Consider the following 16454-nt stretch of genomic DNA (forward strand, 5'->3'; position numbering starts at 1 on the left):
GATTGTCATTGTCCATGTTTGAAGTTATTGTTTACAAAGATTGTCATTGGCCATGTTTGAAGTCATTGTTTACAAAGATTGTCTGCGACCATGTTGGAAGTCATTGTTTACAAAGATTGTCGGCGACCATGTTGGAAGTTATTGTTTACAAAGATTGTCATTGGCCATGTTTGAAGTCATTGTTTACAAAGATTGTCATTGGCCATGTTTGAAGTCAATGTTTACAAAGATTGTCTGCTACCATGTTGGAAGTCATTGTTTACAAAGATTGTCTGCTACCATGTTGGAAGTCATTGTTTACTAACATTGTCTTTGGCCATGTTTGAAGTTATTGTTTACAAAGATTGTCATTTGCCATGTTTGAAATCATTGTTTACAAAAATTGTCGGCGGCCATGTTTGAAGTCATTGTTTACAAAGATTGTTGGCGGCCATGCTGGAAATCATTGTTTACAAAGATTGTCATTGGCCATGTTTGAAGTCATTGTTTACAAGGATTGTCGGCGGCCATGTTGGAAGTCATTGTTTACAAAAATTGACGGCGACCACGTTGGAAGTCATTGTTTACAAAGATTGTCATTGGCCATGTTGGAAGTCATTGTTTACAAAGACTGTCGTTGGCAATGTTTGAAGTCAATGTTTACAAAGATTGTAGGCGGCCATGTTGGAAGTCATTGTTTACAAAGATTGCCATTGACCATATTTGAAGTTATAGTTTACAAAGATTGTCATTGGCCATGTTTGAAGTCATTGTTTACAAAGATTGTCAGCGGCCATGTTGGAAGTTATTGTTTACAAAGATTGTCAGCGGCCATGTTTGAAGTCATTGTTTACAAAAATTGTTGGCGGCCATGTTGAAAATCATTGTTTACAAAGATTGTCATTGGCCATGTTTGAAGTAATTGTTTACAAAGATTGTCGAAGTCATTGTTTTCAAAAATTGTCATTGGCCATGTTTGAAGTCATTGTATACAAAGATTGTCGGTGGCCATGTTTGAAGTCATTGTTTACAAAGATTGTCATTGGCCATGATTGAAGTCATTGTTTACAAAGATTGTTGGCGGCCATGTTAGAAATCATTGTTTACAAAAATTGTCTTGGCCATGTTTGAAGTCATTGTTTACAAAGATTGTCAGTGGACATGTTGGAAATCATTGTTTACAAAGATTGTCATCGGCCATGTTGGAAGTCATTGTTTACAAAGATTTTCATTGGCCATGTTTGAAGTTATTGTTTACAAAGATTGTCATTGGCCATGTTTGAAGTCATTGTTTACAAAAATTGTCGGCGGCCATGTTTGAAGTCATTGTTTACAAAGATTGTCATTGGCCATGTTTGAAGTTATTGTTTACAAAGATTGTTGGCAGCCATGTTGGGACACTTGTGATTTAGGGCTATATAAATAAACATTGATTGATTGATTGAACTCATTGTTTACAAAGATTGTTGGCGGGCATGTTGGAAGTCATTGTTTACAAAGATTGTCATTGGCCATGTTTGAAGTCATTGTTTACAAAAATTGTCATTCGCCATGTTTGAAGTTATTGTTTATCAAAGATTGTCATTGGCCATGTTTGAAGTCATCGTTTACAAAGATTGTTGGCGGCCAAGTTGGAAGTCATTGTTTACAAAGATTGTCATTGGCCATGTTTGAAGTCATTGTTTACAAAGTCTGTCATTGGCAATGTTTGAAGTCATTGTTTACAAAGTTTGTCATTGGCCATGTTTAAAGTTATTGTTTACAATGATTGTCATTGGCAATGTTTGAAGTTATTGTTTACAAAGATTGTCAGCGGCCATGTTTGAAGTCATTGTTTACAAAGATTGTCATTGGCCATGTTTGAAGTCAATGTTTACAAAGATTGTCTGCTACCATGTTGGAAGTCATTGTTTACAAAGATTGTCTGCTACCATGTTGGAAGTCATTGTTTACTAACATTGTCATTGGCCATGTTTGAAGTTATTGTTTACAAAGATTGTCATTTGCCATGTTTGAAATCATTGTTTACAAAAATTGTCGGCGGCCATGTTTGAAGTCATTGTTTACAAAGATCGTCATTGGCCATGTTTGAAGTTATTGTTTACAAAGATTGTTGGCAGCCATGTTGGAAGTCATTGTTTATAAAGATTGTTGGCGGGCATGTTGGAAGTCATTGTTTAAAAAGATTGTCATTGGCCATGTTTGAAGTTATAGTTTACAAAGATTGTCATTGGCCATGTTTGAAGTCATTGTTTACAAAGATTGTCGGTGGCCATGTTGGAAGTCATTGTTTACAAAGATTGTCATTGGCCATGTTTGAAGTTATTGTTTACAAAGATTGTTGGCGGCCATGTTGGAAGTCATTGTTTACAAAGATTGTTGGCGGGCATGTTGGAAGTCATTGTTTACAAAGATTGTCATTGGCCATGTTTGAAGTCATTTTTTACAAAGATTGTCGGTGGCCATGTTGGAAGTTATTGTTTACAAAGATTGTTGGTGGCCAAGTTTAAAGCCATTGTTTAAAAAGATTGTCACCGGCCATGATTGAAGTTATTGTTTACAAAGATTGTCGTTGTCCATGTTTGAAATCATTGTTTACAAAGATTGTTGGTGGCGGAAATCATTGTTTACAGAGATTGTCTTTGGCCATGTTTGAAGTCATTATTTACGAAGATTGTCGGCGGCCATGTTGGAAGTCATTGTTTAAAAAGAGTGTCGGCGGCCATGTTGGAAGTCATTGTTTACAAAGATTGTTGGCGGACATGTTGGAAGTCATCGTTTACAAAGATTGTCATTGTACATGTTTGAAGTCACTGTTTACAAAGATTGTCATTGGCCATGTTTGAAGTCATTGTTTACAAAGATTGTCATTCGTCATGTTTGAAGTTATTGTTTTTCAAAGATTGTCATTGGCCATGTTTGAAGTCATTGTTTACAAAAATTGTCAATGGCCATGTTTGAAGTCATTGTTTACAAAGATTGTCATTGGCCATGTTTGAAGTCATTGTTTACAAAGATTGTCGGTGGCCATGTTGGAAGTTATTGTTTACAAAGATTGTCGGAGACTATGTTGGAAGTTATTGTTTACAAAGATTGTTGGCGGCCATGTTAGAAGTTATTGTTTACAAAGATTGTCATTGGCCATGTTTGAAGTCATTGTTTACAAAGATTGTCATTCGTCATGTTTGAAGTTATTGTTTTTCAAAGATTGTCATTGGCCATGTTTGAAGTCATTGTTTACAAAGATTGTCATGGGCCATGTTTGAAGTTATTGTTTACAAAGATTGTCAGCGGCCATGTTATAAGTCATTGTTTACAAAAATTGTCAATGGCCATGTTTGAAGTCATTGTTTACAAAGATTGTCATTGGCCATGTTTGAAGTCATTGTTTACAAAGATTGTCGGCGGCCATGTTGGAAGTTATTGTTTACAAAGATTGTCGGAGACCATGTTGGAAGTTATTGTTTACAAAGATTGTTGGCGGCTATGTTGGAAGTCATTGTTTACAAAGATTGTCATTGGCCATGTTTGAAGTTATTGTTTACAAAGATTGTTGGCGGCCATGTTTGAAGTCACTGTTTACAAAGATTGTTGGCGGCCATGTTTGAAGTCTGGTTTACAAAGATTGTCATTTGCCATGTTTGAAGTTATTGTTTACAAAGATTGTTGGTGGCCATGTTGGAAGTCATTGTTTACAAAGATTGTCATTGGCCATGTTTGAAGTTATTGTTTATAAAGATTGCCATTGAAGTTATTGTTTACAAAGATTGTCATTGGCCATGTTTGAAGTTATTGTTTACAAATATTGTCATTGGCCATGTTTGAAGTCATTGTTTACAAATATTGTCATTGGCCATGTTTGAAGTCATTGTTTACAAAGATTGCCATTGGCCATGTTTGAAGTTGTTGTTTACAAAGATTGTCATTGGCCACGTTTAAAGTTATTGTTTACAAAGATTGTTTGCGGCCATGTTTGAAGTCAGTTTACAAAGATTGTCGGCGGCCATGTTGGAAGTCATTGTTTACAAAGATTGTCGGTGTTCATGTTGGAAGTCATTGTTTACAAAGATGTCATTGGCCATGCTTGAAGTTAGTTTAAAAAGATTGTTGGCGGCAATGTTAAAAGTCATTGTTTACAAAGATTGTTGGAGGGCATGTTTGAAGTCATTGTTTACAAAGATTGTCATTGGCCATGTTTGAAGTTATTGTTTACAAAGATTGTTGGCGGCCATGTTGGAAGTCATTGTTTACAAAGATTGTCATTGGCCATGTTTGAAGTCATTGTTTACAAAGATTGTTGGCGGCCATGTTGGAAGTCATTGTTTACAAAATTGGTCATTGGCCATGTTTGAAGTTATTGTTTACAAAGATTTTTTGCGGCCATGTTGGTAGTCATTGTTTACAAAGATTGTTGGAAGTCAGCGAGTGTGGAAGGAGTACCTCCTCACGCGTCACGTTGCCCACGGTGACATTCTCCGTCTTGTTGTAGATGGTGTTGAAGACCTCGTGGGTCTCCAGGCAGAAGGTGGAGATGGAGAGCAGGATGAAGAACAGCGAACCAAACGCCACGTACTGCAGAGAGAGGGGGGAGGTACAACCTTATACTCATTTGTGTGTACTCTACTGTCTCCTTGCAGGCGGAATACTGCATCCTCAGAGTACTCTGGTGAGGATGAGGATGAGGATGATGATGATGATGATGATGATGATGTGAGCATTGCACCATGAGCAGATGTGATGCGGAAGAGCTTCCACTAGGGGGCGGCCTTGAAAACATGTCCTCTGCTGCAAAGACATGTCAGATACTAGATGAGGAAACATAACGTACACACATATTCAATATCTATAAATATAAATATTTATATCTGTAATTAGAACAGACATGACAGTTGTCGGTCTAAAGGATTATTACAATGTTTACACCTCCATTTCATTAGCGAAAATCATTCATGTATGTCAGGTGCAGTGTGTGTGTGCGTGCGTGTGCGTGCGTGTGTGTGTGTGTGTGATACTGTTCCAGTTCTGCTGCAGCATTCCCTTACCCTACCATTTATTCCCCATCCTCTCTCTTTTTACCGACCCTTTTAGACACTGCAGTCTGATGCTTGCTTCTTTGTGTGTGTGTGTGTGTGTGTGTGTGTGTGTGTGTGTGTGTGTGTGTGTGTGTGTGTGTGTGTGTGTGTGTGTGTGTGTGTGTGTGTGTGTGTGTGTGTGTGTGTGTGTGTGTGTGTGTGTGTGTGTGTGTGTGTGTGTGTGTGTGTGTGTGTGTGTGTGTGTGTGTGTGTGTGTGTGTGTGTGTGTGTGTGTGTGTGTGTGTGTGTGTGTGAATGTTTTCCACCAGAAAAAAACTGTGTATGCACTCACATACAAAATAAAAGAATGGAGCAGCACCCGCATCAGTCACCAGGTTGAACTATACTGTTATCTATGAAGTCCTCAAATGTGTTTATCAATTCATGCAAACAATCCTCAAATATCATCATGTTGTCATCAATACGGTAGTATAGTGTGCAACATGAACTAAAACAATAACAGTCCATTATTCACTATTGTCATCGATACAGTAGTTTAGTTTACAAGATGAACTAAAACAATAACACACCATTGTTCACACTTGTCATCAATGCAGTAGTTTAGTGTCCAACAAGAAGTAAAACAATAACACTGCGTTATTCACACTTGTCATCAATACAGCAGTTTAGTGTCCAACATGAACTAAAACAATAATACTGCGTTATTCACACTTGTCATAAATACAGTAGTTTAGTGTCCAACATGGACTGAAACAAAAACACACCAGTATTCACCCTTGTCATCAATGCAGTAGTTTAGTGTCCAAAATGAACTAAAACAATAATACTGCATTATTCACTCTTGTCATCAACAGTAAATTAGTTTACAACATGAACTAAAACAATAACAGTCCATTATTCACACTTGTAATCAATACAGTAGTTTAGTGTCCAACATTAACTAAAACAATTATACTGCGTTATTCACACTTGTCATAAATACAGTAGTTTAGTGTCCAACATGAACTGAAACAAAAACACACCAATATTCACCCTTGTCATCAATGCAGTAGTTTAGTGTCCAAAATGAACTAAAACAATAATACTGCATTATTCACTCTTGTCATCAAAACAGTAGTTCAGTGTCCAACATGAACTAAAACAATAACAGTCCATTATTCACACTTGTCATCAATACGGTAGTTTAGTGTCCAACATGAACTAAAACAATAACACTACATTATTCACACTTGTCATCAAAACAGTAGTTAAGTGTCCAACATGAACTAAAACAGTAATATTGCATTATTCACACTTGTCATCAATACAGTAGTTTAGTGTCCAACATGAACTAAAACAATATTACTGCGTTATTCACACTAATCATCAATACAGTAGTTTAGTGTCCGACATGAACTAAAAGAAAAACACTCCATTATTCACACTTGTCTTCAATACAGTACTTAGTATCCAACGTGAACTAAAACAATAACACTCCATTAGTCACACTTGTAATCAATACAGTAGTTTAGTGTCCAACATGAACTAAAACAATAACACTACATTATTCACACTTGTCATTAATACAGTAGTTTAGTGTCCAACATGAACTAAAACAATAACACACCATTTTTCACCCTTGTCATCAATAAAGTAGTTTAGTGTCCAACATGAACTAAAACAAAAACAGTCCATTATTCACACTTGCCATCGATACAGTAGTTTAGTGTCCAACATGAACTAAAACAATAACACTCCATTATTCACACTTGTCATCAATACAGTAGTTTAGTGTCCAACATTAACTAAATTACTAACACTCCATTATTCACACTTGTCATCAATACGGTAGTTTAGTATCCAACATAAACTAAAACAATAATACTGCATTATTCACACTTGTCATCAATACAGTAGTTTAGTGTCCAACATGAACTAAAACAATAATACTGCGTTATTCCCACTTGTCATCAATACAGTAGTTTAGTGTCCAACATGAACTAAAACAATAACACACCATTATTCACACTTGTCATTAATACAGTAGTTTAGTGTCCAACATGAACTAAAACAATAATACTGCATTATTCACACTTGTCATTAATACAGTAGTTTAGTGTCCAACATGAACTAAAACAATAATACTGCGTTATTCCCACTTGTCATCAATACAGTAGTTTAGTGTCCAACATGAACTAAAACAATAACACACCATTATTCACACTTGTCATTAATACAGTAGTTTAGTGTCCAACATGAACTAAAACAATAATACTGCATTATTCACACTTGTCATAAATACAGTAGTTTAGTGTCCAACATGAACTAAAACAATAATATTGCATTATTCACACTTGTCATCAATACAGTAGTTTAGTGTCCAACATGAACTGAAACAAAAACACACCGGTATTCACCCTTGTCATCAATGCAGTAGTTTAGTGTCCAAAATGAACTAAAACAATAATACTGCATTATTCACTCTTGTCATCAAAACAGTAGTTCAGTGTCCAACATGAACTAAAACAATAACAGTCCATTATTCACACTTGTCATCGAAATAGTAGTTTAATGTCCAACATGAACTAAAACAATAACACTACATTATTCACACTTGTCATCAATACAGTAATTTAGTGTCCAACATGGACTAAAACAATAACACTACATTATTCACACTTGTCATCAATACAGTAGTTAAGTGTCCAACATGAACTAAAACAATAACACACCATTATTCACACTTATCAGTAATACAGTAGTTTAGTGTCCAACATGAACTAAAACAAAAATACTGCATTATTCACACTTGTCATGAATACAGTAGTTTAGTGTCAAACATGAACTAAAACAATGACACTACATTATTGACACTTGTCATCAATTCAGTAGTTCAGTGTCCAACATGAACTAAAACAATAACACACCATTATTCCCACTTGTCATTAATACAGTAGTTAAGTGTCCAACATGAACTAAAACAATAACACACCATTATTCACACTTGTCATCAATACAGTAGTTTAGTGTCCAACATGAACTAAAACAATAATACTGCGTTATTCCCACTTGTCATCAATACAGTAGTTTAGTGTCCAACATGAACTAAAACAATAACACACCATTATTCACACTTGTCATTAATACAGTAGTTTAGTGTCCAACATGAACTAAAACAATAATACTGCATTATTCACACTTGTCATTAATACAGTAGTTTAGTGTCCAACATGAACTAAAACAATAATACTGCGTTATTCCCACTTGTCATCAATACAGTAGTTTAGTGTCCAACATGAACTAAAACAATAACACACCATTATTCACACTTGTCATTAATACAGTAGTTTAGTGTCCAACATGAACTAAAACAATAATACTGCATTATTCACACTTGTCATAAATACAGTAGTTTAGTGTCCAACATGAACTAAAACAATAATATTGCATTATTCACACCTGTCATCAATACAGTAGTTTAGTGTCCAACATGAACTGAAACAAAAACACACCGGTATTCACCCTTGTCATCAATGCAGTAGTTTAGTGTCCAAAATGAACTAAAACAATAATACTGCATTATTCACTCTTGTCATCAAAACAGTAGTTCAGTGTCCAACATGAACTAAAACAATAACAGTCCATTATTCACACTTGTCATCGATATAGTAGTTTAATGTCCAACATGAACTAAAACAATAACACTACATTATTCACACTTGTCATCAATACAGTAATTTAGTGTCCAACATGGACTAAAACAATAACACTACATTATTCACACTTGTCATCAATACAGTAGTTAAGTGTCCAACATGAACTAAAACAATAACACACCATTATTCACACTTATCAGTAATACAGTAGTTTAGTGTCCAACATGAACTAAAACAATAATACTGCATTATTCACACTTGTCATGAATACAGTAGTTTAGTGTCAAACATGAACTAAAACAATGACACTACATTATTGACACTTGTCATCAATTCAGTAGTTCAGTGTCCAACATGAACTAAAACAATAACAGTCCATTATTCACACTTGTCATCAATACAGTAATTTAGTGTCCAACATGAACTAAAACAATAACACTACATTATTCACACTTGTCATCAATACAGTAGTTAAGTGTCCAACATGAACTAAAACAATAACACACCATTATTCACACTTGTCATCAATACAGTAGTTTAGTGTCCAACATGAACTAAAACAATAACCCTCCATTATTCACACTTGTTATCAATACAGTAGTTTAGTGTTCAACATGAACTAAAACAATAACACACCATTATTTACACGTGTCATCAACACAGTAATTTAATTGTCCAAAATGAACTAAAACAATAACACTTCATTATTCACACTTGTCATCAATACTGTAGTTCAGTGTCCAACATGAACTAAAACAATAACACACCATTATTGATACTTGTCATCAATACAGTAGTTTAGTGTCCGACATGAACTAAAACATTTATTCTGCGTTATTCCCACTTGTCATCAATACAGTAGTTTAGTGTCCAACATGAACTAAAACAATAACACACCATTATTCCCACTTGTCATTAATACAGTAGTTTAGTGTCCAACATGAACTAAAACAATACTGCATTATTCACACTTGTCATCAATACAGTAGTTTAGTGTCCAACATGAACTAAAACAATAATACTGCATTATTCACACTTGTCGTCAATACAGTAGTTTAGTGTCCAATATGAACTAAAACAATAACACACCAATATTCACACTTGTAATCAATACAGTAGTTTAGTGTCCAACATTAACTAAAACAATTATACTGCGTTATTCACACTTGTCATAAATACAGTAGTTTAGTGTCCAACATGAACTGAAACAAAAACACACCAGTATTCACCCTTGTCATCAATGCAGTAGTTTAGTGTCCAAAATTAACTAAAACAATAATACTGCATTATTCACTCGTGTCATCAAAACAGTAGTTCAGTGTCCAACATGAACTAAAACAATAACAGTCCATTATTCACACTTGTCATCAAAACAGTAGTTAAGTGTCCAACATGAACTAAAACAGTAATATTGCATTATTCACACTTGTCATCAATACAGTAGTTTAGTGTCCAACATGAACTAAAACAATATTACTGCGTTATTCACACTAATCACCAATACAGTAGTTTAGTGTACGACATGAACTAAAAAAAAACACTCCATTATTCACACTTGTCATCAATACAGTAGTTTAGTATCCAACGTGAACTAAAACAATAACACTACATTATTCACACTTGTCATTAATACAGTAGTTTAGTGTCCAACATGAACTAAAACAATAACACACCATTTTTCACCCTTGTTATCAATACAGTAATTTAGTGTCCAACATGAACTAAAACAACAACACTACATTATTCACACTTGTCATTAATACAGTAGTTTAGTGTCCAACATGAACTAAAACAATAACACACCATTTTTCACCCTTGTCATCAATAAAGTAGTTTAGTGTCCAACATGAACTAAAACAATAACAGTCCATTATTCACACTTGCCATCGATACAGTAGTTTAGTGTCCAACATGAACTAAAACAATAACACTCCATTATTCACACTTGTCATCAATACAGTAGCTTAGTGTCCAACATTAACTAAATTACTAGCACTCCATTATTCACACTTGTCATCAATACGGTAGTTTAGTATCCAACATGAACTAAAACAATAATACTGCGTTATTCACACTTGTCATCAATACAGTAGTTTAGTGTCCGACATGAACTAAAACATTTATTCTGCGTTATTCCCACTTGTCATCAATACAGTAGTTTAGTGTCCAACATGAACTAAAACAATAACACACCATTATTCCCACTTGTCATTAATACAGTAGTTTAGTGTCCAACATGAACTAAAACAATACTGCATTATTCACACTCGTCATCAATACAGTAGTTTAGTGTCCAACATGAACTAAAACAATAATACTGCATTATTCACACTTGTCGTCAATACAGTAGTTTAGTGTCCAATATGAACTAAAACAATAACACACCAATATTCACACTTGTAATCAATACAGTAGTTTAGTGTCCAACATTAACTAAAACAATTATACTGCGTTATTCACTCGTGTCATCAAAACAGTAGTTCAGTGTCCAACATGAACTAAAACAATAACAGTCCATTATTCACACTTGTCATCAATACAGTAGTTTAGTGTCCAACATGAACTAAAACAATAACACACCATTATTCACACTTGTCATTAATACAGTAGTTTAGTGTCCAACATGAACTAAAACAATAATACTGCATTATTCACACTTGTCATAAATACAGTAGTTTAGTGTCCAACATGAACTAAAACAATAATATTGCATTATTCACACTTGTCATCAATACAGTAGTTTAGTGTCCAACATGAACTGAAACAAAAACACACCGGTATTCACCCTTGTCATCAATGCAGTAGTTTAGTGTCCAAAATGAACTAAAACAATAATACTGCATTATTCACTCTTGTCATCAAAACAGTAGTTCAGTGTCCAACATGAACTAAAACAATAACAGTCCATTATTCACACTTGTCATCAATATAGTAGTTTAATGTCCAACATGAACCAAAACAATAACACTACATTATTCACACTTGTCATCAATACAGTAGTTTAGTGTCCAACATGAACTAAAACAATACTGCGATATTCACACTTGTCATCAATACAGTAGTTTAGTGCCCAACATGAACTAAAACAATAACACACTATTATTCACACTTATCAGTAATACAGTAGTTTAGTGTCCAACATGAACTAAAACAATAATACTGCATTATTCACACTTGTCATGAATACAGTAGTTAAGTGTCCAACATGAACTAAAACAGTAATATTGCATTATTCACACTTGTCATCAATACAGTAGTTTAGTGTCCAACATGAACTAAAACAATATTACTGCGTTATTCACACTAATCATCAATACAGTAGTTTAGTGTCCAACATGAACTAAAACAATAATACTGCATTATTCACACTTGTCGTCAACACAGTAATTTAGTGTCCAATATGAACTAAAACAATAACACACCAATATTCACACTTGTAATCAATACAGTAGTTTAGTGTCCAACATTAACTAAAACAATTATACTGCGTTATTCACACTTGTCATAAATACAGTAGTTTAGTGTTCAACATGAACTGAAACAAAAACACACCAGTATTCACCCTTGTCATCAATGCAGTAGTTTAGTGTCCAAAATGAACTAAAACAATAATACTGCATTATTCACTCGTGTCATCAAAACAGTAGTTCAGTGTCCAACATGAACTAAAACAATAACTGTCCATTATTCACACTTGTCATCAATACAGTAGTTTAGTGTCCAACATGAACTAAAACAATAACACTACATTATTCACTCTTGTCATCAAAACAGTAGTTAAGTGTCCAACATGAACTAAAACAGTAATATTGCATTATTCACACTTGTCATCAATACAGTAGTTTAGTGTCCGGCATGAACTAAAAAAAAAACACTCCATTATTCACACTTGTCATCAATACAGTAGTTTAGTATCCAACGTGAAATAAAACAATAACACTCCATTAGTCACACTTGTAATCAATACAGTAGTTTAGTGTCCAACATGAACTAAAAAAATAACACTACATTATTCACACTTGTCATTAATACAGTAGTTTAGTGTCCAACATGAACTAAAACAATAACACACCATTTTTCACCCTTGTCATCAATAAAGTAGTTTAGTGTCCAACATGAACTAAAACAATAACACTCCATTATTCACACTTGTCATCAATACAGTAGCTTAGTGTCCAACATTAACTAAATTACTAACACTCCATTATTCACACTTGTCATCAATACAGTAGTTTAGTGTCCAACATTAACTAAAACAATTATACTGCGTTATTCACACTTGTCATAAATACAGTAGTTTAGTGTCCAACATGAACTGAAACAAAAACACACCAGTATTCACCCTTGTCATCAATGCAGTAGTTTAGTGTCTAAAATGAACTAAAACAATAATACTGCATTATTCCCTCCTGTCATCAAAACAGTAGTTCAGTGTCCAACATGAACTAAAACAATAACAGTCCATTATTCACACTTGTCATCAAAACAGTAGTTAAGTGTCCAACATGAACTAAAACAGTAATATTGCATTATTCACACTTGTCATCAATACAGTAGTTTAGTGTCCAACATGAACTAAAGCAATATTACTGCGTTATTCACACTAATCATCAGTACAGTAGTTTAGTGTCCGACATGAACTAAAAAAAAACACTCCACTATTCACACTTGTCATCAATACAGTAGTTTAGTATCCAACGTGAACTAAAACAATAACACTCCATTAGTCACACTTGTAATCAATACAGTAGTTTAGTGTCCAACATGAACTAAAACAATAACACTACATTATTCACACTTGTCATTAATACAGTAGTTTAGTGTCCAACATGAACTAAAACAATAACACACCATTTTTCACCCTTGTCATCAATAAAGTAGTTTAGTGTCCAACATGAACTAAAACAATAACAGTCCATTATTCACACTTGCCATCGATACAGTAGTTTAGTGTCCAACATGAACTAAAACAATAACACTCCATTATTCACACTTGTCATCAATACAGTAGCTTATTGTCCAACATGAACTAAAACAATAACACACCATTATTCACACTTGTCATCAATACAGTAGTTTAGTGTCCAACATGAACTAAAACAATAATACTGCATTATTCACACTTGTCATCAATACAGTAGTTTAGTGTCCAACATGAACTAAAACAATAACACACCATTATTGACACTTGTCATCAATACAGTAATTTAGTGTCCAACATGAACCAAAACAATAACACACCATTATTCACACTTGTCATCAATACAGTAGTTCAGTGTCCAACATGAACTAAAACAATAACACACCATTATTCACACTTGTCATTAATACAGTAGTTTAGTGTCCAACATGAACTAAAACAATAATACTGCATTATTCACACTTGTCATTAATACAGTAGTTTAGTGTCCAACATGAACTGAAACAAAAACACACCGGTATTCACCCTTGTCATCAATGCAGTAGTTTAGTGTCCAAAATGAACTAAAACAATAATACTGCATTATTCACTCTTGTCATCAAAACAGTAGTTCAGTGTCCAACATGAACTAAAACAATAACACTACATTATTCACACTTGTCATCAATACAGTAGTTTAGTGTCCAACATGAACTAAAACAATACTGCGATATTCACACTTGTCATCAATACAGTAGTTTAGTGCCCAACATGAACTAAAACAATAACGCACCATTATTTACACTTATCAGTAATATAGTAGTTTAGTGTCCAACATGAACTAAAACAATAATACTGCATTATTCACACTTGTCATGAATACAGTAGTTTAGTGTCAAACATGAACTAAAACAATGAAACTACATTATTGACACTTGTCATCAATTCAGTAGTTCAGTGTCCAACATGAACTAAAACAATAACAGTCCATTATTCACACTTGTCATCAATACAGTAATTTGGTGTCCAACATGAACTAAAACAATAACACTACATTATTCACACTTGTCATCAATACAGTAGTTCAGTGTCCAACATGAACTTAAACAATAATACTGCGTTATTCACACTTGTCATCAATACAGTAGTTTAGTGTCCAACATGAACTAAAACAATAACACACCATTATTCACACTTGTCATCAATGCAGTAGTTTAGTGTCCAACATGAACAAAACAATAACCCTCCATTATTCACACTTGTCTTTAATACAGTAGTTTAGTATCCAACATGAACTAAAAAAATAACACACCATTATTCACACTTGTCATCAATACAGTAGTTTAGTTTACAACATGAACTAAAACAATAATACTCCGTTATTCACTCTTGTCATCATGTCCAACATGAACTAAAACAATAACACTCCATTATTCACACTTGTCATCAGTACAGTAGTTAAGTGTCCAACATGAACTAAAACAATAACACACCATTATTCACACTTGTCATCAATACAGTAGTTTAGTGTCCAACATGAACTAAAACAATAACCCTCCATTATTCACACTTGTCATCAATACAGTAGTTTAATGTTGAACATGAACTAGAACAATAACACACAAAATTATTTACATGTGTCAACACAGTAATTTAATTGTCCAAAATGAACTAAAACAATAACACTTCATTATTCACACTTGTCATCAATACTGTAGTTCAGTGTCCAACATGAACTAAAAGAATAACACACCATTATTGATACTTTTCATCAATACAGTAGTTTAGTGTCCGACATGAACTAAAACATTTATTCTGTGTTATTCCCACGTGTCATCAATACAGTAGTTTAGTGTCCAACATGAACTAAAACAATAACACACCATTATTCCCACTTGTCATTAATACAGTAGTTTAGTGTCCAACATGAACTAAAACAATACTGCATTATTCACACTTGTCATCAATACAGTAGTTTAGTGTCCAACATGAACTAAAACAATAATACTGCATTATTCACACTTGTCGTCAATACAGTAGTTTAGTGTCCAATATGAACTAAAACAATAACACACCATTATTCACACTTGTCATCAATACAGTAGTTTAGTGTCCAACATGAACTAAAACAATAACCCTCCATTATTCACACTTGTCATCAATACAGTAGTTTAGTGTCCAACATGAACTAAAACAACACTCCATTTTTCACACTTGTCATCAATACAGTAGTTTAGTGTTCAACATGAACTAAAACAATAACACACCATTATTTACACGTGTCATCAACACAGTAATTTAATTTTCAAAAATGAACTAAAACAATAACACTGCAATATTCACACTTGTCATCAATACTGTAGTTCAGTGTCCAACATGAACTAAAACAATAACACACCATTATTGATACTTGTCATCAATACAGTAGTTTAGTGTCCGACATGAACTAAAACATTTATTCTGCGTTATTCCCACTTGTCATCAATACAGTAGTTTAGTTTACAACATGAACTAAAACAATAACACTCCATTATTCCCACTTGTCATCAATACAGTAGTTTAGTGTCCAACATGAACTAAAACAATAACCCTCCATTATTCACACTTGTCATCAATACAGTAGTTTAGTGTTCAACATGAACTAAAACAATAACACACCATTATTTACACGTGTCATCAACACAGTAATTTAATTTTCAAAAATGAACTAAAACAATAACACTGCAATATTCACACTTGTCATCAATACTGTAGTTCAGTGTCCAACATGAACTAAAACAATAACACACCATTATTGATACTTGTCATCAATACAGTAGTTTAGTGTCCGACATGAACTAAAACATTTATTCTGCGTTATTCCCACTTGTCATCAATACAGTAGTTTAGTGTCCAACATGAACTAAA

General features: G+C 33.8%; 1 protein-coding gene and 1 long non-coding RNA gene across 4 annotated transcripts in view; one reads left to right on the top strand and one right to left on the bottom strand.

Moving 5' to 3' along the window:
• Positions 1 to 16454, bottom strand: part of LOC133652160 (potassium voltage-gated channel subfamily C member 1-like) — a 152419-nt gene that overhangs the window by 84330 nt on the left and 51635 nt on the right. For all 3 annotated transcript variants that reach the window (XM_062050593.1, XM_062050592.1, XM_062050594.1), the window contains exon 2: positions 4420 to 4551. In XM_062050593.1, the coding sequence (XP_061906577.1) occupies positions 4420 to 4551 (132 nt within the window). The remainder of the gene's footprint in view (positions 1 to 4419; positions 4552 to 16454) is intronic.
• LOC133652164 (uncharacterized) overlaps positions 1 to 16454 on the top strand; it is a 43786-nt gene that overhangs the window by 21735 nt on the left and 5597 nt on the right. The window contains exon 2 of the long non-coding RNA XR_009826530.1: positions 4469 to 4570. This is a non-coding gene — a long non-coding RNA (uncharacterized LOC133652164). The remainder of the gene's footprint in view (positions 1 to 4468; positions 4571 to 16454) is intronic.

The sequence above is a fragment of the Entelurus aequoreus genome, linkage group LG06, assembly GCF_033978785.1.
Source record: "Entelurus aequoreus isolate RoL-2023_Sb linkage group LG06, RoL_Eaeq_v1.1, whole genome shotgun sequence".
NCBI lineage: Eukaryota > Metazoa > Chordata > Actinopteri > Syngnathiformes > Syngnathidae > Entelurus > Entelurus aequoreus.